Raw genomic sequence first — 25,046 nt, 5'->3', positions numbered from 1 at the left:
GTACAAGGGGTGTGTAGACTAGCGACTGTATGTAGAAGCATGCACATGCAATCCCGCCTTCATGAAGTGCATTAACATCCCCAAAAATGGTTGATATAAAAATGGTTTAATTATTGATATCAAATATGTAATTATTATTATAAAAAAATATATATTCATAACATGTTTATATTGATATATATGTTAAAACGTCCATGTGCTTATGCTACTCAGGGAAACATGTAGACATATTGAATTTCTTTCTCAAGCACATTCTCAAGTCTGTGTATGGACATTGCACATTTTCACAGGCTTCTAATTTATAAACCATAAGTACAGCATTAAGAATTATTGATTTAATTCCTTCCCCCCAAGACATGTTTTCACACTTGCACAAAATTGCTGTACGAGTGCACTAGACAAATTAGGTCAGTGTATCCTGAAATTATATGAAATTAACAAATCTAATACATTAAGCGTGTACAGTAGTGAATCCTTGCAGAAGCTTAAAGCCCTGCAGTTTGGTTTCATAAGGAGTGAGGGAAAGCCAGCCACAGTGCTCAGTCGACAGCTCCGTTTCCTACTTGCTGAGACTGCTCACACACGCTGGCTGGGCTACTGTACGTGAGTAAAACAGTGATTGGTCGTGGGCTCTGCCAGTCAGTGAACAAATCCCCTCTGACTTCCTCTCCTCCTTTCCTGATGCAGCGTGGGAGGAGAGGGAGGGGCGTGGATCTGTCTTCTCTCAGCCATTGAGCCTCTCTCAGCCTACCTCCGCTTGCTCTTTAGCTCAGCTCGTCACCTGCCCTTGAGTTCCTGTGGATAGATGAGACTGAGTGTAAGCCGTTCTGTAGTCTGGCTCTTCTAAACCCTATCTCTGCTGTATTTTTTATCTCAGGGCTGTTTTCATTCTTTTTTATCCTCTCTGCTCTGGAGCTGTAGTGGAGTTGGGTGGAGTGGAGCATTTGTCCCTGGCTGACAGAGCTCCGATGGGAGGCAGCTCTGCCTCTGGCTGGGACTGGGGATGCTGAACGGGGGGAGGGAGGGCCTGTTTCAGCTGGGACAGCAGCTCCAGCAGCAGGGGGAGTACCAGGCCGCCCTACACTGCTTCCTCAGCTCTCTGCTGGGGTTGAGGCATGTGCAGAGCTTTACCTCGCTGCCCAACTGCCTGCATCAGGTGAGCCAACGACCTTGATATCTGGATGATCACTCACTCTCCCACACACATGTATACATGCACATACACGCACAAAAATACAGATATGCATACTGTAGATGCATGTTTGCGCACACAAACGTCCAGGGTCAACAGACAAATGCACACACTTGTGGTGTACATACATATGAGCACACAGACACAAAACACACTCACCACAATACTGATACCATACATACTGTAACATACAGTACTGACACTTTTACTGATTCGCAAATGCAGTGTGTGTATGCGTGTTACTCATACTGTACATTACCATATACTATACAGACACAAGTCACACTATATATACCAATACAACCTTCACCAATGTGAAACGTCATGTTGCCACTCACAGCACAGGATCAGCATGTTTCCTGTTGACAGTGCACGGTACACGGTGAAGAGAAGGAGTCTGTCTGTCTGTCTAGCACAAGAACAGACAGAAAAATGTCAAATGGCTCTTTTGAATGTAAGTAATATGCCATAACGCCAAACTTGTAAATATGTCATCTGCTCTGCAAGAATAAGAGTGTTTGAACTGGTCCATGTATAGTGTATAATACAGTATGTCAGTACGGAATTACCTACAGTTCTGACAGAGAGGAGTTGTCCATTCCTCACCACAATATAGTAGCTGATATGAGAATAGTGGACTGAGAAGGCTCATACATGGTGATCTGAGTAGAATGCAGATAGTAAATTCATTGTGTAGTGTATTCATATCATACAATCCTGATATGTGTTTTCCTCTGTGATTACAGATTGCTGAACTCTTCATCTCCGAAAATAATTGTATCCTTTACACACCAACAGAGGCCTTGTGAAACCAAACCCCTAGCCCTTATCTGACCCCCACTCCCAGAGAACTATTAGTACTATCTTTGCATGAAAAGCCTACACCTGTGAGTATAATGGGGAACCGAAGATTGTTTCCATTTTTGGTGGCAGCGGGCATGGTGAATTCCAGCACAAAATGTGATTTGACTGTACAGAGAATGCACTGTAGAAAGAGTGTCCTTGGGCCAGAATATAATCACGGCTTTGTCCCAGAATGCTCAAGATTTTGAATAGGGCTCAAACCCTGTGTCTTTCTCCTAAGAGGATTTGTAAGTGCTTATCTCTCCACAACACAGAGTATGAGAAAACGAATTAACCTGTATTCTGCAGTGGCTGTGTGTCACCACCACCGCCATTATCCACTATAGGCCAGTGCAGTATAGTGCTCAGATAAGATGGGTGTAGTGTTGCAGGATCTATAACCTCTTCCCATGGCACTCCTATCTGTTACTGAGACACTGAAACACTTTACACGCCAGGTCAACTTGTCTGCCTCAGCAAGACCCAGCTCTTCACAACCCATCTCCCAAAATAGGTTGATTTATTGGGCTGACTTCATCAATAGAGCTATTCATAGTCTGCTCATGTCCTCAGAACTCATCTAGTTAAGAGGCTCATCGGTCATGGCAGGATTGTCTTTGGACATGAACCAGACACATAGGATCATGAATAATTATGGCAGAATTGTTAACAGTAACATTATATAAACTTTATAGGCAGAAGTCATGGGTTGCGTCTCCATGTGAGCTACTCTGACTACAGCAAGTATATCATTAACACTGTAATGATTCAAAGTAAATATTTTTATTCATTCACAAAGTAATTTGAGTTGTTATTATGGAACTTTATGTGAAACTCAGTATGATCCAGACATGTATTTTTGCTGACACAGAGAACAGGCCAGAATAGTTGGATACATGACAGAGTCAGTTAGAGTCCCTGGTCCCTGAAGACAAATTAAAACAGGATAGTCATGTGGCTGGGCAGAGCCAGAGTTGAACAATGCTCTCTGGGTTGTACAGTTGAAGTCAGAAGTTTACATACACTAGGTTGGAGTCATTAAAACTCATTTTTCAACCACTCCACAAATTTCTGGTTAACAAACTATAGTTTGGCAAGCCGGTTAGGTCATCTACTTTGTGCATGACACAAGAAACTTTTCCAACAATTATTTCACTTATAATTCACTGTATCACAATTCCAGTGGGTCAGAAGTTAACATACACTAAGTTAACTGTGCCTTTAAACAGCTTGGAAAATTCCAGAAAATTATGTCATGGCTTTAGAAGCTTCTGATAGGCTAATTGACATAATTTGAAGGTGTACCTGTGGATGTATTTCAAGGCCTACCTTCAAACTCAGTGCCTCTTTGCTTTACATCATGAGAAAATCAAAAGAAATCAGCCAAGACCCCAGAAAAATAATTGTAGACCTCTACAAGTCTGGTTCAATCTTGGGAGCAATTTCCAAATGCCTGAAGGTACCATGTTCATCTGTACAAACAATAGCACGCAGGTATAAACACCATGGGACCATGCATCCGTCATACCGCTCAGGAAGGAGACGCCTTCTGTCTGCTATAGATGAACGTACTTTGGTGCAAAAAGTGCAAATCAATCCCAGAACAACAGCAAAGGATCTTGCTGGAGGAAACAGGTACAAAAGTATCTATATCCACAGTAAAATGAGTCATATATCGACATAACCTGAAAGGCCGCTCAGCAAGGAAGAAGCCACTGCTCCAAAACCGGCATAAAAAATATAGAATACGGTTTGCAACTGCACATGGGGACAAAGATCATACTTTTTGGAGGAATGCCCTCTGGTCTTATGAAACAAAAATATAACTATTTGGCCATAATGACCATCGTTATGTTTGGAGGAAAAAGGGGGAAGCTTGCAAGCTGAAGAATACCATCCCAACCATGAAGTATGGGGTAGCAGCATCATGTTGTGGGGGTGCTTTGCTGGAGGAGAGACTGGTGCACTTCACAAAATAGATGGCATCATGAGGAGGGAGAATTATGTGGATATATTGAAGCAACATCTCAAGACATCAGTCAGGAAGTTAAAGCTTGGTCGCAAATGGGTCCTCCAAATGGACAATGACCCAAGCATACTTCAAAAGTTGAGGCAAAATGGCTTAAGGAAAACATATTGGAGTGGCCATCACAAAGCCCTGACCTCAATCCTATAGAAAATGTGTGGGCAGAACTGAAAAATCATGTGTGAGCAAGGAGGCCTACAAACTTGACTCAGTTACAACAACTCTGTAAGGAGGAATGGGCCAAAATGCACCCAATTTATTGTGGGAAGCTTGTGGAAGGCTACCTGAAATGTTTGACACAAGTTAAACAGTTTAAAGGCAATGCTACCAAATATTATTTGAGTGTATGTAAACTTCTGTCCCACTGGGAATGTGATGAAAGAAATAAATCCTTCTCTCTACTATTATTCTGACATTTCACATTCTTAAAATAAAGTGGTGATCCAAACTGACCTAAGACAGGGAATTTTTACTCGGATTCAATGTCAGGATTTGTGAAAACTGAGTTTAAATGTATTTGGCTAAGGTGTATGTAAACATCTGACTTCAACTGTATTTGGGGAGGTACTCGGGGGAGTGAGGGAAGGGAAGAGTCAGACTAATCTAGCTGACTGATGGAAACTCATAGATTCACAAGCACAGACTCCATAGCATCAACTCAGCATCAAATGCCAGAATAATAACTCCCTGTTGCTGAAATTCTTCTCAGAGCTGCCAGAATTCAGAAGTGACCTCTGTCCCTCTGGCCAAAATCCATCTTGGCTCCATTTTGTTTATTGACATTTCTTCCATGGAAAGTATACTCATCTGTCAATTCAATTTCACTCTCAAATGATTTTGAAAGATTTGTGGAATCTGTGTGGGTAGCTGGATAGGTAGGATGACTGGCAGTGAAGGTGAACAGGTCACCGATCAGGTGACAGAGGAATGAATGAGACTGAGGCAGGAATTCCTTTAACCATAAAGTGGTATATTTACTGGGAAGTGTGGATTCATGGAGGCACAGAATGCCTGGATTAGATGGAGTTAAGGAAGAGAAAGCAACGAGATCGGGCGATGGCGATTTTCCTCCTTTTAATGAGTGGAGGAGATCTGTCGGACATTTCCACCTGACCTAATTAAAGAGCCCCTGGCCCAGATGAGCAAGTGGCCATGAATTAAAGGATTTAAAGAAGTTTCAAAGCACATTCATTTCAGATTGCACATTTCACTTTGGGCTGATTTCTGTAACTTGCTTGAGGCATCACGTTGTCTTGAATGCTTTTTCATGAAAAAGTAAAGAGATGGATTGAGTGGGTACAGTTAATATGGCAGGAAATACAATGCAGTTCTATCTGTTTGGTAATCCATACTAAATGTATTAGTTGTGCACACATCTCCAGACATCAGCGCTGTGTCTGTAATGACCATCAACAGTCATTACATCAGTGGCCCAGTAAACCCTGGAGTTAACCCACAACTGTCTGTCATCAGCCCAATATGTCTACCTCAGCCGGGCTTTTATATACGAGCTATAGGGCTTCATTTTCGGCTGCCATTAAGCGAGCGCAAATCCTAGAGCCAGGATTGGTAATTTACCTGTCTAATATGACCTTGCTTGCACTGAGTTGGGAAGGGTGGCAATATCAGAGGTGTGTCCTTAGAAATGTGCACCAAAGTGCCAATTTCAGTGTGCGCTGGTGAGGATATTTAAGAGCAACCGAAAGCTAGTTGTAGTGGTAACTTGGTTGGTTATGGCATTGATTTTGACAACGGAAGGGCAGCCTATCCAACCAGGACGCACAGTGGCCATATGGACATGGAAAAAGAGGGATGTGCTTTCCGTGCCTGGAAACCTTGTATTGAGGTACATAAAAAAACTAATGTTTTTGCCCATTTAGTTTAATTTGATTAAAAAGAAAGCACAGCAATGAAGGCTGTTTTTTTGTCATGCCCAATGCATTCGCCAAGTAGTTAAGACTATCGATAAAGTGTTTGGCTCATGAGACATTTAGAAATAAATCTTAATCACCAAAGTTTTATTATAAGATCAAGCTTGGCAGTTAAATGTCCATCGTGGAATGAGAGATTAGATAATCTGGTGACACTCCTATTTAGATTTTGTTGTTGTTATTTTCCTGTAACAACTGCTTGTTTTCCATTTCATTTCATTAACAAACTTTGCCTACATGCTTTTGCATTATTCACAACTCACATACAGCACCAGTCAAAAGTTTGGACACACCTGATCATTCAAGAGTTTTTCTTTATTTTTACTATTTTATATATTGTAGATTAATAGTAAAGACATCAAAACTATCAAAACATCAAAACTATGAAATAACACATAACCAAAAAAAGGTTAAACAAATAAAAATAGATTTTAGATTCTTCAAAGTAGCCACCCTTTGCCTTGTTGACAGCTTTGCACACTCTTAGCATTTGTGAGTAGGTGTGTCCAAACCTTTGACTGGTACTGTAGGTCTACCTGCAGTGCATACTCCATTCGGATGGTACCCATGCCTCTTGTCCAGTTACCAAAGATATGGTCCTCCAAACATAGGCTATTAAAAAATGTCAGTCCTATAATGCCATGTCAATGGTAGGCCTATGCTATATCTTGCTTATTGAGAATGTGCCTCACGCATACAAAACCATTTGTGGGAGCCTAGTATTTTTTGTTTGAGGAGAAGTGTGATGCTTAAAGATATTTCGGCCTATACTCCTTGAAACCAATTTCATCTATGTTGACTGTCAAAACACTGGAGCTGTGTTCGAATACCCATACTAACATACTGTATACTACATACTTAATGAGTATATACTACATACTTTATACTATTAGTTAATTTTAATATACTTTAAATGAACAGTATCCTTTCAGTTGAGCATACTAGCACTTCACCTGTCTACCGGCAGTTGATGCTGTCGCTATGCAACCTCTTGCTAGCTTGTTAGCATAACAAATTACTATCTAGACATCATACGACTTCGGGTGTGTTCGTAAATTCAATCTGGAGGGCCAGAGCGCGCTCTGGGCATTCGTCGCTCTCAGAGCGCACACTGGATGGTTTGGCGGAGGTGTAGGGTTGATCCAAGCATTCTGACCTCACAACGGCAGTCAAGCACCCAAGCCAACTGGCTAACGTTGGCTAGCTTTCAAGCTACTTCCAAACACAATTGAGAGAACACCTCACTTTGACCATTTTACTCGCCCTAACAGAGCTCGTTACGCTGTTTTCATGTTATCCAGAGCATTGGTGAACAGGTTATATTCAATGGTGTTGAGCGTTCATAAATTCAACAGTTATTCTGCGCTCTGGCACAGTCAGACGAGAGTGTTCTGAAATCGGAGTAGATAGCCAGAGCGAATTAACAATGTCCATTGAGAACGCACAACTATACCACTTAGCTTTAATAATGACGTGAATAATCAAGTCAATAAACATTGGGTAGTTAGTTAGATATCATATAGATAATATACTGGCACGTTCGATGTATTAGTAACCAACTAACGTTACTTTAGGTAGCTAGCTAACATACCGGTACATACTGCATACCGGTAGCATAATGCAATGCTACGCCGTTTGGCCTTTTCGAGTTTTTCCTAGCCACCGTGCTTCTACACCTGCATTGTTTGCCGTTTTAGGCTGGGTTTCAGTACAGCACTTTGAGATGTCAGCTGATATACGAAGGGCTTTATAAATACATTTGATTTGATTTGATGATAAGGATAGTGTAGCTAACAAATTGTGGGCCAACGTAACTTATTTGAAAAGTCATTACTTTATTACATTGCTCAACATTTTCTTAACATTTGTCATAATAAGTTAAAATAATGAATTTGTATCCGCTCTCGTCGGACTTCGGCTGCATATTTACGCCATTTACTTCAAATCTGAAAATGTTGGGAAATCACGCTCATTTTCAGAAGAATTGCATTATGGGCCCTAAAAGCACGGAAATCGTGTCCAATGCTTGTATACATCATACACTACCGTTCAAAAGTTTGGGGTCACATAGAAATGTCCTGGTATTTGAAAGAAAAGCATATTTTTTTGTCCATTAAAATAACATCAAATTGATCAAAAATACAGTGTGGACATTGTTAATGTTGTAAATGACTATTGTACCTGGAAACTGCAGATTATTTAGGCATACAGAGGCCCATTATCAGCAGCCATCTCTCCTGTGTTCCAATGGCACGTTAGCTAATCCAACGCAAACTGTTGGATTAGTTAGCTAATCCAGTTGAAAACTGTGGGAGATTTGTACAGGATAAAAGGGATCTTGAAGAAGGAAGGCTATCACTCCATTTTGCAATGCCATGCCATACCCTGTGGACGGCACTTATTTGGAGCCAATTTCCTCCTACAACAGGACAATGACCCAAAGCACAGCTCCAAACTATGCAATAACTATTTAGAGAAGAAGCAGTCAGCTGGTATTCTGTCTATAATGGAGTGGCCAGCACAGTCACCGGATCTCAACCCTATTGAGCTGTTGTGGGAGCAGCTTCACCGTATGTTACATAAGAAGTGCCCATCAAGCCAATCCAACTTGTGGGAGGTGCTTCAGGGAGCATGGGGTGAAATCTCTTCAGATTACCTCAACAAATTGACAGCTAGAATGCCAAAGGTCTGCAAGGCTGTAATTGCTGCAAATGGAGGATTCTTTGACGAAAGCAAAGCTTGAAGGACACAATTATTATTATTATTTCAATTAAAAATCATTATTTATAACCTTGTCAACGTCTTGACTATATTTCCTATTAATTTTCCAATCATTTCATGTATGTTTTCATGGAAAACAAGGACATTTCTAAGTGACCCCAAACGTTTGAACGGTAGTGTATTTTGGAGAATTTAGTATGATATCCGGGAACTTTTGGCATACTAACAATATCTATACTATGACCAATAAACATCATACATACTCAATTTATGTCATAAATAGTACTGTTAGTGCAGTTAGTATGAGTATTCGAACACAGCTTTGATGTTTTTTTACTGTTGTATTAGTCATGAGTGTAGCCTATGACATTTCATAAACCGTAGTATCAATCCACAATGGACTAGGATGAGTATATTCTGTGCCCCCAGCTGAATTGGAGTTGATGACAATGCAAAGACAGAACTTGAAACTACGGCATGCAGTATTAAACCACGAAACGAGTTGCAAAATGCATCATACCAATTGTATTTCTATATTTTGAAAGTTATATATCTTAAACTTGATTACTGACATAATGAAACAAATACCAAAATGTATATTTTGTTGCGTGGAGTTTTTAAACAACTTCAATTCAAACATTATGGGTTCAAATACACATATACACTGAGTATACAAAACATTAGGAACTTTCCATGACAGACTGACCAGCTGAATCCAGGTGAAACCTATGATCCCTTATTGATGTAATATAATAATAATATATAATATATGCCATTTAGCAGACGCTTTTATCCAAAGCTCACTTGTTAAGTCCACTTCAATCAGTCTAGAGACGAAGGGGAGGAGATCACGTTGCAAAGCACCATACTGTGACACATTTTAGAAATATTCAAATAAGGCTTTAGACATTTATAACTCAAAGGAAGTAAACTGAAAGATAAATGTACTCTTCTGGAGTTGACTGTTTATTCAAAACAACACGAAAAGTCTAAAATGGCAATTGGAGTTACATTTAAGAAACTCTCTGAGTTGGATTTTACTCCATTTAGTGAAGTTTTAACCCCAAAAATATCAACACCATGACCAGAGTAGTTTTAACACAAAATGGGGGTGGGACCATATAAACTCCATTACATTTGACTCCATACGAGTTTAATTAACTCTTGCGATTTTACTGTGTAGTCATAAAAGTTAGCCTCTTTCCTTTCACATGGACAGTTATGATCGGGATTTATAGGCTACTGTCTTCATAGGCTACCATTTTGTTATGTTTTCGAAAGAGCAGGCTTACATGTGCCCTTAAAACTGGGCTCAAGGGAGTGGTGCAGGCAGAGGACTCTTTCTTAGTGACACCATGAGTGAGACCAGCTGCTGTGTTTTTCAGATCCAGGACAAATCATTGGTTTGTTTTTTAGCTCTGACAGAGGTAGAAAGCTGTTACAAACATTCTGGTGGCCTGTATTCACTGTATACGACACATACTTTAAAAAAAGCTATAATTTGTATCTGTGCTACTTTAACAGAAGTCAATAGGTCACACACAACAATTCAGAAATAAAACCAAGCAAAGGCTGGTCTCACGTGCAACAGAGAGCTCCTACTTTTAAGTAGGCCGTTTATGTCTGGTTTTATTTTAGGCACATTTTCCTTGCCAAGTGTAAATGGTGTTGACTTACAAAGGGATGCATTTATTTCAGTATGCAGAATGCCTTTGACAAAGTGAACAAACTCGGCTCCTGAGTCTATATTTAGGGAAAACACATATTTAGTGTGTTATTATGGAATCAGAGACAAGAGACTCTGGCACATCAACATGGACAAACAAGAGACTGTCCAGGTTATTATAGTTCAGGCCTTCACAGAGAATCTTGGAATCTATGATTACAGTCTCTTGCCTGTTTAGAATGTTGGAATCTATGATTACAGTTGCTTGTCTGTTTAGAATCTTGGAATCTATGATTACAGTCTCTTGCCTGTTTAGAATGTTGGAATCTATGATTACAGTTGCTTGTCTGTTTAGAATGTTGGAATCTATGATTACAGTTGCTTGTCAATTTAGAATATTGGTGATGAGCTTGTTACTTGCTGAGGTCACGTTCAGGAGCCATTAAAAACAACAACACATTGTAGTTGAGCCTGGCGACAGCACTGTTTCTGACTTCAACAACTGACTTAATCCCTGAGACAACTGATCCTTCACCTATATAAACAGACGGCAAGGCCCTGCAGTTCATTCAGGCTGAGAAGATGTTCTATGAGGTTGCTCTGATCGAGCTCACTGCTGTTCAGGGGAGCACAGGCAAGTACATCTAGATCTATACCATGGGAGCATTAAGGGGGTATTATCACTCTAACTTGGTGATTAGGGAGTGTCGTAATGGTACCCAAGGAAATGCATTTGCCAGAAGCCAACTTTGCGGTATACAGTATGACATACAGTGTGTGTGTGTGGGGGGGGGTGCTGTCTGTCTGCCTAGAGGCTGCTATCTGTCTGTGTGCCTGGGAGACTGCTGTCTATCTGCCGGGAGGCTGCTCTCTGTCTGTCTGCTGGGAGGCTGCTGTCTGTCTGCCGGGAGGCTGCTGATGCTGCAGCAGCTCAGTGTTGCGTGGGCCGGAGGTAGCAGGAGTTATGAGACAGACAGGGAAGACTAATGGCCATGCTAGGCATTATCTCATAAAGAGTTGTGTGGCGCCATGGAATACTGAGGCCCCTGATTCAGCACTGTGCCTGCTCTCTGCTTCTGGCATCACAATCACTCCACCAACCTTCTGTCTCTCTCTCTCTCTCTTCAATCTCCTGCTCAAACCTTTGCCCATTTCCACATTCTCTCATTCTCCGTCAAAGATATTGGACCTACCCTATTTCCTATTCTTTCTTTTACCTCATCCTGTTCAAAGTTTCCGTCTGCTTATTGCCATTTCTGAACCACTTTACTTTTCCTTTTACCTCTCTGTAACATTAGGCTGTAAACGTTTCTATGTAGGCTAATCTCCACTTACAACAGGGTCAGGTCAGTTGTGTATTTGCCTGTGTAAGCTGGTAGCTGTGTCACTGCTCTTGTGGGCGTGGTGAGTGTTTTGTTTTGACTCACAGTATCTTCTCCCTGCCCTCTTACCTCTGCTCCTCTGCTCACTATCCTGTTGGCTCCACTGTACCCTGCTGTTCAAACTCCATTCTCATCTCCACACTGCCAGCCCTGCCAGAGACCACGTCGCCAGCCTTTTGGATTCTGTTTACTTGCTGTGGAGAGAGGCAGAGACAGAGCGAGAGGGAGTTAGGGGGATAGAAAGAGAGAGAGGGATAGAGCGTGAGAAAGAGAAGGATAGAGACAGACATTAGCGGGCAGCTGACTGCGTCTGATTACATGACCTGTGTGTGTGTAACAGGCCCCCAGGAGGAGGCTTTGCTGGGCTCGGCGGGGACAGGATGGGCGTCCTCAGAGGAGCTATCGGATCAGGCCTCCCAGGCACAGCACCTGGAGCAGCTAGCCCAGCTCTGCATCGTGAGTAAAAGGTGCGTAGAGATGAATAACGTGAAAGGCTGTTTCCGCTGTGTGTTACAATACTGTATGTAATTAAAAATAGGCTAATTTATTATGTGTTCTGTGTGTCTAAAGGCTCTCTGGGCCCAGTGAACAAGTAGACCACAAAATGTCCTCACTTGCAATAAGGACAGTGTTGCTTAGTACTGTTGGTTTTCCTCTCATTAAAAAAGATGTGTAGCTGTTTCTGTTCTGCTGACCTTTCTGTACTTTTGTTGGTCTATACTGGGTTTCAAATAAGGACGGGATGAACAAGTAGAGAATTATCTTGTTAAAATGCCTGTTATACACTGAGTGTACAAAACATTAGGAACTGAATTTTTTATATTGATAATTCAATCTTTAACATAATTGTTTTTATTTTTTATATCGCTAATTACATTTTTAATATGAATAATGTAATTGTGTATATGAATAATTGTCCAATTCTGCATATATTAGTAAACACCAGTGGTGGAAAAGTACCCAATTGACATACTTGAGTAAAAGTAAAGATACCTTAATAGAAAATGACTTAAGTAAAAGTCACCCAGTAAAATAATACTTGAGTAAAAGTCTAAAAATATTTGGTTTTAAATATACTTAAGTATCAAAAGTAAGAGTAAAAGTATGAATAATAAAATAAATCTTATATTAAGCGAACTAGACGGCACAATTTTCTTGTTTTTTAAATTTACGGATAGCCAGGGGCACACGCCAACACTCAGATATCATTTAAAAACTAAGCATTTGTGTTTCGTGAGTCCGCCAGACCATAGGCAATACAGATGACCAGGGATGTTTTCTTGATAATTGTGTGAATTGGACCCTTTCTGTCCTGCTATGCATTCAAAACGTAATGAGTACATTTGGGTTTCAGGGAAAACATATGGAGTAAAAAGTACATTATTTTCTTTAGGAATGTAGTGAAGACAAAAGTAAAAGTTGTCAAAAATACAAATAGTGAAGTGAAGTACAGATACCCCTAAAACTACTTAAGTAGTACTTTCAAGTATTTATGATTAAGTACTTTACACCACTGGTATAAACTGAGTGTACAAAACATTGACAACACCAGCTCTTTCCATCACATACACTGACCAGGTGAATCCGGGTGAAAGCTATAATCCCTTATTGATGTCATCTATTAAATCCACTTAATCAAAGTCGATGAAGGGGATGAGACAGGTTCAAGAAGGATTGTTAAGCCCTGAATCAACTGAGACATGGATTGTATGTGTGTGCCATTCAGAGGGTGATTTAAGTGCTTTTCAACAGGGTATGGTAATAGGTTCCAGGTGCACCGGTTTGAGTCTGTCAAGAATGGTTGCTGCTGGGATGTTCACGCTCAACCGTTTACTGTGTGTCCGCGTATATGAGAGTACAATATCTTTAAAAGGTGATTAACAGTGATATTACTGTCTCACAGAGACATTGTTTGCATTGTTTAAATAGAACATTTCTGAACTGTCTATGTGGTGGAACAGTCTCCAAAATGGTTAGCTTTTATTTTCTTATTTCTAACAGAAATGTACCGTATTTAAACCGTAGATTGTCTCACATCTTCAGTTGATTGAACTCAGGAACACATTGCCCCCCGATTGTTAGTGAAAGACAGATTATATCTCTATAGTGCTTTGAACATATGTCATCAGGATGGATATTTCCTCATCCAATAAACAAGTGCAGGAATAAGTGTTTGCATCCGTGGTCCCCATGCAAAAACCACCTGGTTGATTTCACTTGAGGAGTTGGAGATAAGGGCCACCATCTCTAATGTTACCAGAACTCAGGGATCTGGTCCTTGATGCAGGGGTACTCTGTTAGGCCACAAAGACACCATCTCTAATGTTACCAGAACACAGGGATCTGGTCCTTGATGCAGGGGTACTCTGTTAGGCCACAAAGACAGTAACATCAACATTTATTTGTCCATGTTGTCATTGGTTGGAAGATTAAAGCATTAAGCCTGATTGTCTTGAGAGGGTGGAAGGGGGGAACAGGTGCATAGGGAGAGGGGTGTGATGGTTGGATAAGGAGAGGAAGCTGGTTCATCTTGAATGAGATTGTAGAGATTGTTTATAGCTGTACCCAGGGTCTTGGGTTTCTGGGCAAACAATGACAAGCACTAGTTGGTTTCTGCTGTTTGACCTCATTCTTGTACAATACTTTTGGTTTTGGGTCTCCAGCACAATGGTCTCATAGACTAGACGTAACATAGTACATGTACATTTAAATATATGTTTTGATTGGTATGGTTACATAAGACAGATGGTTACTGAAGGCAAAAACTAAAGTGGGTGGATTGGTCGGCGTATAACCCAAAGTTTGCGAGTTCGAATCTCATCAGGGACAATTTTAGCATTTTAGCTAATTAGTAACGGTTTTAGTACTTACTACTTTTTAGCTACGTTGCAAGTACTTGTTAGGTAATGTAGCCGATATGAAATGGCTAGCTAGTTAGCGGTGGTGCGCCAGGGTCCCTGATTCGAGCCCGGGTATGGGCGAGGGGACAGACTAAAGTTATACTGTTACATTAACACTTAACCCTATTAGCTAACCCTACCCGTAAACCTAAACTTAACCCTAACTTCAACCCTAACCCCTAACCCTAACCCCTAGACTAGCTAACTTCAGCCACCTAGCTAGAATTTGTGATCTAATAAGAGATAACTGGAAGAGATGGACAGGAACTTCTTTTGGACTAATATAACAGGCTGTTGTAGTCGCCAGCACCCATCTTCTCTTGTGGTGCTTCCTGAATCTTTCAACGCTGTGGCAGGAAGTCCTTCGGCCGTTGAAGGGCTTCTCTGTACTTTGGCGATAGGATGTCCTCAAAGGACATTCTAAACAGTGCAAAAGGACACCTGGCTATTACTAATTGAAGGGAATAATGGTTGTGGAACAGCGATGCTGAAATCTGCCACACTAAACGGGACTTGCTCTCATCTATGGCCACACATGAGGGTGATGAATGACCTTGCATGGTGTTACCCACGGGCAGATACAGATACAGAGAGCGCAGCAGAGTTCGAATCTGTAATGCCATGCTATGCCCACCTAACTCTGTTCCAGAGGGGGATAGCCATGGAAGGGTGCAGAGTAAACCAACCTGTGGGGGCCATGGCATTTGTAATTCACACTGGAACCAGGAGGAGGGCAGCAGCTTGGCAGTTGGCAGGCCCTGGACGTTTCCACTGGCTTCATAAGGTTGGGTCTCTGGCCCTGAGCCCACAGCCCTATCGGCCCAGCCTCGTTGCTCCAAATCTAATCACAGCTCAGCCCACGTGTGTTTGTATTTGTCATGCTGCTCTGCTTCAAACACCGACATCGATCCTCACACCTGACAATGCAGCACGTCCCACTAAGCTTGATTAAGGTCAGCCATTGTTGTGCTCCCTGAAAGGACTTATTTATGGGATTAAATTAACCACGGGTGCCAGACAATATATATTTCAGCCCGAATCCAAGCCCAGGTTGATTCTTTGGAATGACATGAGCTGCTTTTTCTTGTTCAAGTGTTATGAGCATACTGATACAAAAATAATCTACTGATACTACTGATACAAACTACTACTGATACAAAAATAATCCATAAAATGTTACTTAACTATGTGTTCCTGTCCTTTGTCTTTCAGACCTCATCTTGCTTTAGAGTACAGTGGGAAAGCCACTAAGATCCATCAGAGGGCCTTTGGCAACAACCACCCCATCACAGACAGGAGTCTGGAGCTGCTGGCCACCGTCTACGCAGAGATCGGCAAGACAGAATACTCAGGTAAAAGCCATAGACATGCTGAGTAAAGACATAAAAGCCATAGACTTATTGAAATGGTCATGAGTGTGGCTGAGTGTGACAGCATGTACTGTACTGTCAGTATGACAGACAAGCCTTCCTTACAGCACGCAGGCAGACGAAGAGTTTTATATTTGATAGTTTGTGGTTAAAAATGCACACTGTACACTGAGAGGTGATGTAGTGTAGACCTTGTCACCACGTTAACACAAAGCACTCTCCAGTGGCATGACAAACCCAAGAACAACCACCTTGCCTCAGCTCACACACCGCACTGTAAGTGGCATAGAATTCCAATTAACCTTCGTACTCTACGATGTCAGCTCAAGGAAATGTTAAATTAAATAACACACTCACTGTGCTGTTGGACATCAAAGTGGTTTTATATAGAGCTGAACATAAAATACTTTGACAGTTTGAGGCCACTGTAATGTTGTGCTCATGCTTCGCTTGCATGAAGAGGAAGATGCATTTTCTATTATTTCCCAAAGTTGACATTTTTAGGGAAGAGAGGTCTGCATTGGGTAAAATGTGCCCTAGATGTTAAGATCAACTGTTGAGTCAGCTTTCACAGACTCGTAGGCTCAGTAAAGCAGGTTATTTAGAACCTGGGTTGCTAAGACAACAGTTCACATTGTACGTTGTCATTAATTCTGGTTGACCTTCTTGGCCATATCCTAGGTAAAATAGATTTGTAAATAAATACAGAGAACAGCTGAAGCAAGAACACAGTTTGTCTTTGCAATGTAATCCAGGTCACTGTCAGGGTACCCGTTTCATCCAAATGACTCTGTTTTCCTCTCTGTGTAACCTTAACTTAGTTTCATACACAAAGTGTGATTTCTCTGTGACTTAAAATCGCTGTCATGGAGTTGTCATTATGGGTGTGTGCTGCACGCCTCCTATAAATTCCTTTATTGATAGTTGGGCCGTCTACATGTTGCTTGTTCATTCTATTGCACAGCTATCATAACACATTGCTAGTGTATTGCTTTGTAACTGTGTACATGGCCATGATGGAGTCAACACAGAAATGTTTGTTTTGTGTTTTGAACTTTCATCGTCAGCTCTATCTACCCAGTATTTGTCTGCATGTTTACTTGTACCTAGACTCCAAGTTCCATTGACAGTTAGAGACTAATATTGACTCATGGTTAACTCCTTAGACTCCCTGGACCAGTGTGTGTCAGTGCTGTCCAAGAGGTTTGCTGCTGCCGAGTCCTTCAGAGACAAACTCAACAACGGTCTTCCCCATTCCCACTCCCATTCCCATCGGGAGAAACACTCCGAGGTCTGGCACAGGAAAGACCCCAGTCCACAGGATGACACACCCAAACCGAAGGTGACACTCTTTTGTTAAGAATACCTTTTTTTTCCAGTCAATGTACTTAAAACTGGTGTCCATTGTGTCCTCACTTCTAATGATATCTCACCCTCTCCTCAGGTCACCAACGGTAAAATCCCTACGTCCATACTGAAGAGGTCTGGCTCAGGATCAGACTCGGAGCCCAGCCACAGACGGAAAGGCGAGCGACGGGTCCGGTTCCGGGAGCCTGAGACCACTGTGCATGGTGAGAGAGAAACAGCAGGATAAGAGATCAAATACCAAACATAGGGAGGCCATGAGGACAAGACCTGTCCTAGCTTTGAAAGTCTGGGCCCATTCAGTGCATGTAACGAGCCGAGGGGAGATGAAGCATGTGTGTCAGACTATAGCTGATGGAGAGGGTTACCTTCTGGTGCATTCTCACCTCTACCCAATCACTCTGACTTCTTTACTGCACTCGGAGGCCCTGGTCTGCAGAAACAAGAAACACATTTATCATTGGACTGACTCAGCTCTATTCCACTGGGTTTGGGGAGTTAAACACTCACTATATCAAAATGAATAAAGCAATTCTTAATAATACATTGGTGAGATATACTGCTAAATCGACTGTTCTCCTCATTCTCTATGGGGCAATGTACCTCACAAAGGGGTCTGCATTGTTATGGCGTAGCTGTAAAAGAAAATGAACAAGATACAGTAAAATCCTGTGATTAGATCGTAAAACACTGTCCCTTGAGGATACTGTAGTATTTAATGCAATGCTGAATTTAGAAAAAGAACAATCATGTTCAAGTGATTTACACTTCATGATGAATTATGCATGCAAATGAGTTAGCATACAATCTGTGACACAGAGATAGCTAATTACGTGCAGCCATCCATTGTAGCTGTATGCCACCAGGCATGTGGGTACTGTGGCTGCAGCTAGATGTCTAGGTGCAATGTGAAGCTGTTATTTACTTGTTTATTATCTATCGGTTTCGCAGACGTTCCATACTATGACTGTTTAGTTGGTAAGTCTGTCTGAGAGTGGTCCCAATTATTAACTTACTAAGAGCATGAAGCAAGTGTCACCCTTACTGACTGGTCATTACTGACTTGTTATAGTAAACCCATTTATGGAATACTGTTGTGTGGTGATTCATGTCAAAATATTCCATCATAGACATTTTAATATTGTACTGTGATGCATGGGTTTTCCTCCCTCCAGTGAGTTCGTTTTGCATGGCCCGTTTGCAGATTAAGTGACATCTTCACCCACCGGGGCACCGGGCCATGCAAAATGAACTGGCCCATTTGTTTCCACTGTTGATATTGCATATTTCAGTCCAGTATCTGGTGTATGGAACATTTTATACAGTTAACAAAGAGCCATAACCAAAAACACAAAAAAAGCAGCCCTCTAGCTACAATGGGTGGAGAAAATTAATTTTGGAATCAGGAAGATGCCATGCCCCTCACACCTGAGCGGGCGGACTGGATGAGCCATTGCAATTCAAAAATCATTCAACAGTTTGTTGTTGGTCTCTTTTGGTTCACAGCCTATGACACGTCACCGCCACGCCCCCACCTGGCCCTGTTCACCTGCTTTTTCCTGCTGATGTCACTGCTGGGCGTGGTCATGTACAGCACGGACCGCCGGCGCCCACAGCGTGTGTGTGAGGAGCTGGAGGCCTCGCTGGCTGTCTATCTGATACACATGAAACAGCTGCTGTGGGGCTGCTGGATCTGGCTAACCATGCAGTGACTGGGAGCCACCGAAGGGGGAGACGTGGAGCAGTGAATTCACTCTCTTCCTCACTACATGTCCCTTAAGGTGTCCTTACCCAGCTTGGTCCACGAGCACACCTCAGTCATACACACTGACTATCTAGCTATGGTGTTGAGATGTGCACCCCTACTGCTACGCTCACACCCATATATGGATAAATGTGTAATCTCAGAGATACAGTACGTATCCTCCACGCCTGTACACTGGTGGTGGGTATGCAGCCATGTTTGTTTTATCGATAAGACGTTTTGCACATCAGCAATGTTGACGCTCACTGATTATGCTCACTTAATTGCTACAATCATTTACATTTTCCATTCTTGACAAAATCTATTGTATGTGAGTAAATGTTTAATGGATTGCAAAATCAATTGTATTTATTTTATTACAGTACGTAATTTTGTGTACTTAAAAGATTACTACAGATATGAATGTCTATATGCCGTATAGTAATGATTATCACAATATTACGCCTTGTTATTGCACATAATTGAATGTAGAAAATGTGAAAACTGCTTTAAATTGGCAAAATAATAACACCCTTACTGTCTAAAATAAGGATTATGGATTGAGTCAAGCACAATGTGAACACCTTTTAAAAAGGATTTCTGAAACAGACACAGGACTGCTTCAATTCACAGTGCCAGGTTGATCTAGCAAATTGATTGACAAAGCCATCTTTCTTTTACAACATAAGAACTGTAGTCTGACCATTTTTAGGTCAGATAAATGTTGTGATCCTAGTTGGACAAAGATGACAACTTCAGCACAATAATATGTACGCTCTCTTTCCTGGGAATGTACTCAAATTCAATGAGTGATTATGACAGTGTACCTGTTGGTAAATGCTAAAATGCCACAAGTAATATCCTCTATCCTCTAAATGTTATTTATTTCTTATATACTGCATATCTGCATCTACTCAAATATCCAATACTTTTGTTTTCTTTACACATTTTGAAAGGGCTTTTGTTGCATTTCTATTTTTTGATTGATCCGATATTCAGGTTTTAATCTTCATGTCAAATGCTTTAAAAGCTGTGGATTATTTGGGGATTGAAACATACTTTAAATTAGAGCAAATGTTTATGTTTCAAAGTAAATAAAAGGTATGTACATTAACTGTACGATACAATGATCTAGGGTAAGATGCAGCAACATTGTGACACTAATTGAAGCATCACTGTGGGACCTTCATTAACTGGCACCATTCAAATATAGGGCATTTAGAAATTGAGTCTCTTCTTTACAGGTGTTGAGCTTTAAAGGGCAATGTGATGCTTATCAAATACATGTCAATCTGAGCAATAAAACACAAGACATTGTTTCCAATAATACATATTCTTTATACAGCTTTCAGGGAACACAACTATAGGAAAGAGTCAGTGTTGGAAAAATCTGAGCAATACGATGCAACCAATGTCTGAATGGAAGAGACACTGAGACTGAAGGTTTTCTCTGCACTCTCAAGCAGAACTACTGTCATTAGCAGCACAAATACCTAGCAAGTAAACATGGCCTGTATCTGCACATTTTGGTTAGTAGCTGCATTTCACTGCTGACAATCTGTATGTGGTCACTTTGAAAGAAGTGCCTTTTAGAAGGATTTCTTAGTTTCTATCTTTTTTTATTTAATTGAATAATTTTAAATAAAACTGTCATTGCATACCAAAGTCAGTGAGGGTGGTGAGTAGCTTTTTAAAGTCTAACATGCTTTTGAATTTGTGTGTGTGTGTGTGTGTGTGTGTGTGTGTGTGTGTGTGTGTGTGTGTGTGTGTGTGTGTGTGTGTGTGCGTGTGTGTGTGTGTGTGTGTGTGTGTGTGTGTGTGTGTGTGTGTGTGTGTGTGTGTGTGTGTGTGTGTGTGTGTGTGTGTGTGTGTGTGTGTGTGTGTGTGTGTGTGTGTGTGTGTGTTCGCGTGTGTGCGTTGGTGTGAGAGCGAGAGCATGCATGTGTGCAATAAAATGATGATCCATCTTTCCACGCCGCAGGCTACATTTCCTCACGCACAACAACACAGAACTAGCCTTGGATAATGTGTCATCCCGTCTATGTTACAGGCTTCTCACTCACTGTCAAAACTTGTTTTTTTGCGTCAAGATTGTGTTAAATAACAAAGGAGGGGCCAGCCTGAGCTTTTATGATTATCAGGATGAACAGATTGACTGATTTAGCTACTTATGTGATTTTCAGGCATTTCATCCTGAGATCTGTTCCAGTCAGTTTAAGTTCATTGACAAAGTTCTTACAAAGTACCCTTTACATTTTTTTTAAATACTGTTTGGTAATTGTAGATACTGCATAATAGACAGAAAAGCATACGTCATACTCTGTTGCTGCATGCATGCAAAGAATTCACACATGACTGAAAGCCTATCATGAATGTATTCGACTGTTACAAAATAATATATTGCCCAACACAAAAAAATGTCAGCCTGCTCACACTGTCTATATTCACACAGTACATGCAAAAAATTAAAACAAAGAAAATATGATCCATTTGAACCATTCTTTAAGCACCTTGTGTGAGTCACCATCTATGTGCAGCTAAATGGAAATCACGGTAAAAACGAATCTCAATGCACCATTTCTATCCTCATTAAATGACCTTGATTTTCTGAGCTCATTTACGCTCCAGTGTGTGCCTTGAAGGGGAAGACATGTCAGCAGTAACTCATTATCAAATACAAATATAGCAAGTGGACAAATGGATTGAATCAGCTCCACAATACAGCCGGAATCTCTTTACCCTACAGCGCTTTACAGTCATGAGCAGCGTTTTCAAGGGGAAAATCAGGAAACATATGAGGAGGAGTATGTCAAGACATTATTATGCACTCTAAAAACAGTTAATGGATTTCACTTGATTGAAAATTGCACTGAGTGTACAAAACATTAAGAACACCTGCTCTTACCAGGTGAATCCAGGTGAAAGCTATGATCCCTTAATGATTGATGTCACCTGTTAAATCCACTTCAATCAGTGTAGATGCAGGGGGGGATATAGGTTAAAAAAGGATGTTTAAGCTTTGAGACAACTGAGACATGGATTGTGTTTGTGTGCCATTCAGAGGGAGGGTGAATGGAAAAGACAAAAGATTTAAGTGCAGTATGATAGTAGGTCTCAGGCGCACCGGTTTGTATCAAGAACTGCAAAGCCGCTGGGTTTTTCACACTCAACAGTTTCTTGTGTGTATCAAGAATGGTCCACCATCAAATGGACATCCAACCAACTTAACACAACCGTGGAGTTAACATGGGCCAGCATCCATGTGGAACGCTTTTGACACCTTGTAGAGTCCATGCCCCAACGAATTGAGGAAGTCTGAGGGCAAAAAGGGGTGAAACTCAATATTAGGAAGGTGTTCCTAATCTTTTGTACACTCAGTGTAGATTGACAGGGGCTGGCAGTTGGGGTAGGATAGGAGGATATGTGTCAGTAATGTGCACGTGCCCTCTGGGTGTTAGATCATGCCACTCTTCAACTGGTTGGCATCTGAGCCCCGGTGGGACGAGTGTCCAAGCAGCAGCTCCTTCTCGTGGATCAGACTGTCCAGAAGGTCCTCCTGGCGGTAGTTGTGGTAGACCTTGAGGAAGGCCATGACCGTGATGCCCAGCCACGTCAGCCATGCTGCCCACAGACCAAACTGCACAGCAGGGACGGGGAGGCAGGGGGGGGGGGACGTTTAACAGACATTACATAGCCTCACAGATTTAAACAAGGGCTAGGGGTTTCCAAGTTCATTGCACATGTTTTAATACGTCTAAGATATCAACACAGTATATGACAATATACATCCGCCTGACCCTTACCTGGGCAATGGCAAACTGGTCATAGAACGAGGAGTTGTCCAATCCTAACTCCAGATCGGTGTCCTGCATGTCCTCACAGCTGAGATACAAGACAAAGTTAGCTTAGGAAAATAACTCTCCGGACTGTCCAAGAGCCATAAGATGGGTTCATGAGCCTCACCTGCTGGGCATGCCCCCGCCCTCTGTGATGGCGTCACACCACAAGTTGAAGCCCACACTAATGATGGTGCTGGAGAGGAACACTGTGAACACCATCAAGGAGCTGATCAACAGATTCAGGAAGGCATTGAACAGGGAACTGCACTCACAGAGACAGAGTGAAAGAGCAAGAGAGAAAGTGAGAGAGAGAATGTAAGACAGGTTCAATAATGTAATTGTTCTATCATTACCATCCCTGGCTCATTTGCCTAATGTTGTATGTATTGGACTTGATTAGATGATAATTCATTTAACTGTGACTATGTTGCGTTCTAATGGACGATAATGACCAATAGAAGGAGATTGGTGGTGTACCTGTATGCCAATAATTAATTATTAGGTTTAGATACATGTTTTTAAGTGGATGGATAGATTACCCTATCCACCCTATGTCAGAATGAAACAACGACAGACTAATGAAAACCTCTGCATTGCACAGTAGCAAAACGGTTATAATAAAGATTGCAAGCGTCTAATCATTATATAAGGCCTATTAATCAATGCCGTTTTTGTAATGGCACCTCTGTTGAAAGGCAGAAAATTGCATGTCTTCCTTCGGGCTGATTGAACATATTGATTACGGAGCAAAGCAGCAAGATGGGCAGATTTTGCCATAGCAAAAACATACGTTAACATTTTTTGCGGGCTCGATCTGTAGACCTCAGAAAAAGCTATTGAACGTAAGGCTGTAATTAATCAAGAAGGATCACTGATCATTCGGGTGTGGGAGTGGATGGGCATGGGCTACTTGAAACACATCTATTTTCTCTATTTAAATCATTCAGATAGAATAAACACAAAGAAAACCTGCAAATCAAAACACAAGAACCACAAGTGATTTTGACACTCACTCGTCGTGGCCTTTGAAAAGAAACAACAGCAGTCTCCATGACTGCACTGCGGACAGGATGAGAGATGCTATCCCGACAAAAGTGATGAAACTGCAGGAAGACTCCGGTCCCCACTCCTCAACGATAAAGCGCTGCTTTGAAACTGTGATGTTCTCATTCTGCCACATACCACGCGTGAAAAGCAAGCATTTTCCATGAAAATCCTCCGTGTTTTCAGAGAGAGGCACTACGGCAATAAAACCAAAAACAAACGCCAAAAAATAGAGGATGCATTGGGCGAAAATTAAATTATCAAGGGCCATTATTGCGTCTCCTTTCTCTTACTGCGTTCGTTGCATCGGCGACTGCGCAGTAGAGACATTTGAGCGTGGGCGCAGCATCAGCATCATTCGTGCTGGAGCAGCAGGCTCAATGGGACCGATTCAGACAAAGCCTCGTTCACATTAACCATAAGCACTCCTCCACATTGCACCGGTTGTCATTCATTTCAATGTGGACGCCGACAATGGAGTGGAATCGCAACGCCCCCTTGCGGTTGAAGGCTCTGTTGCGAGACGCATACTTGATATTTTTCCAAACTTTGTGTGGTCTTCAGTCCAGCCAGAGGCTGCATTCCAAACACTTAAAAGACACACCCTCTCTCCTCAGCCCTCAATATAAGTGGACACTTCTGATGACCTATCATGACCTCTGACGAGTTGATACTTGCAGGGCAAGGGGTGAGGGAAGAATTAATTAATTTTAAATGGACCACTCTTGCCCAGAAATGTATAACTACTCGTTCATCCCACTTGTGTTTTCAGTCATCATGGAACTGTTGTGTGTGCCTTATATTCACTACAGTTAATTATGATTGCATTTCATATTTTGGCTAAAAGACAACGCATCCACAGACATCGTATGTTAACCATCCTACTAAAGTTATATCGAAAATTACAATGTATAAGTGTGATGTCAGGGAAAGTAATGTGCACAAGCTAATGTTTCCAAAAGATAACCAAACAAAAACATGACTTTTGATACGTGTTTGAGCCATCCTGTGCATTACTAGCAC

The 25,046-nt window shown here is 41.5% G+C and overlaps 2 protein-coding genes across 4 annotated transcripts; one reads left to right on the top strand and one right to left on the bottom strand.

Moving 5' to 3' along the window:
• Nucleotides 1-705: 705 nt before the first annotated feature.
• Nucleotides 706-20,805, top strand: LOC118368265 (uncharacterized). 3 transcript variants are annotated; one of them, XM_035752234.2, is made up of 10 exons: nucleotides 706-1,156; nucleotides 1,533-1,646; nucleotides 1,939-1,969; nucleotides 10,927-11,013; nucleotides 12,102-12,228; nucleotides 15,874-16,013; nucleotides 17,198-17,373; nucleotides 17,476-17,602; nucleotides 18,348-18,374; nucleotides 18,903-20,805. In XM_035752234.2, exons 1-10 carry the CDS (start codon nucleotides 1,004-1,006, stop codon nucleotides 19,106-19,108), a joined length of 1,188 nt encoding a protein of 395 aa, XP_035608127.1. In that variant the 5' UTR covers nucleotides 706-1,003; the 3' UTR covers nucleotides 19,109-20,805. The 3 variants fall into 3 exon arrangements, with proteins under 3 accessions (XP_035608127.1, XP_035608129.1, XP_035608128.1); XM_035752236.2 differs by lacking the exon at nucleotides 1,533-1,646 and having other exon boundaries at nucleotides 709-1,156; XM_035752235.2 differs by lacking the exon at nucleotides 18,348-18,374 and having other exon boundaries at nucleotides 713-1,156.
• A 695-nt stretch (nucleotides 20,806-21,500) lies between these two features.
• Nucleotides 21,501-24,521, bottom strand: LOC118369235 (transmembrane protein 179-like). Its single transcript, XM_035753693.2, has 4 exons — nucleotides 23,993-24,521; nucleotides 23,104-23,241; nucleotides 22,944-23,022; nucleotides 21,501-22,777 (listed from the first exon to the last, which is right to left on the bottom strand). Exons 1-4 carry the CDS (start codon nucleotides 24,292-24,294, stop codon nucleotides 22,595-22,597), a joined length of 702 nt encoding a protein of 233 aa, XP_035609586.1. The 5' UTR covers nucleotides 24,295-24,521; the 3' UTR covers nucleotides 21,501-22,594.
• Between the last annotated feature and the right edge of the window lie 525 nt (nucleotides 24,522-25,046).

This window comes from Oncorhynchus keta, chromosome 35, assembly GCF_023373465.1.
Source record: "Oncorhynchus keta strain PuntledgeMale-10-30-2019 chromosome 35, Oket_V2, whole genome shotgun sequence".
Lineage (NCBI taxonomy): Eukaryota > Metazoa > Chordata > Actinopteri > Salmoniformes > Salmonidae > Oncorhynchus > Oncorhynchus keta.
This window is presented reverse-complemented; position numbering and strand designations above follow the sequence as displayed.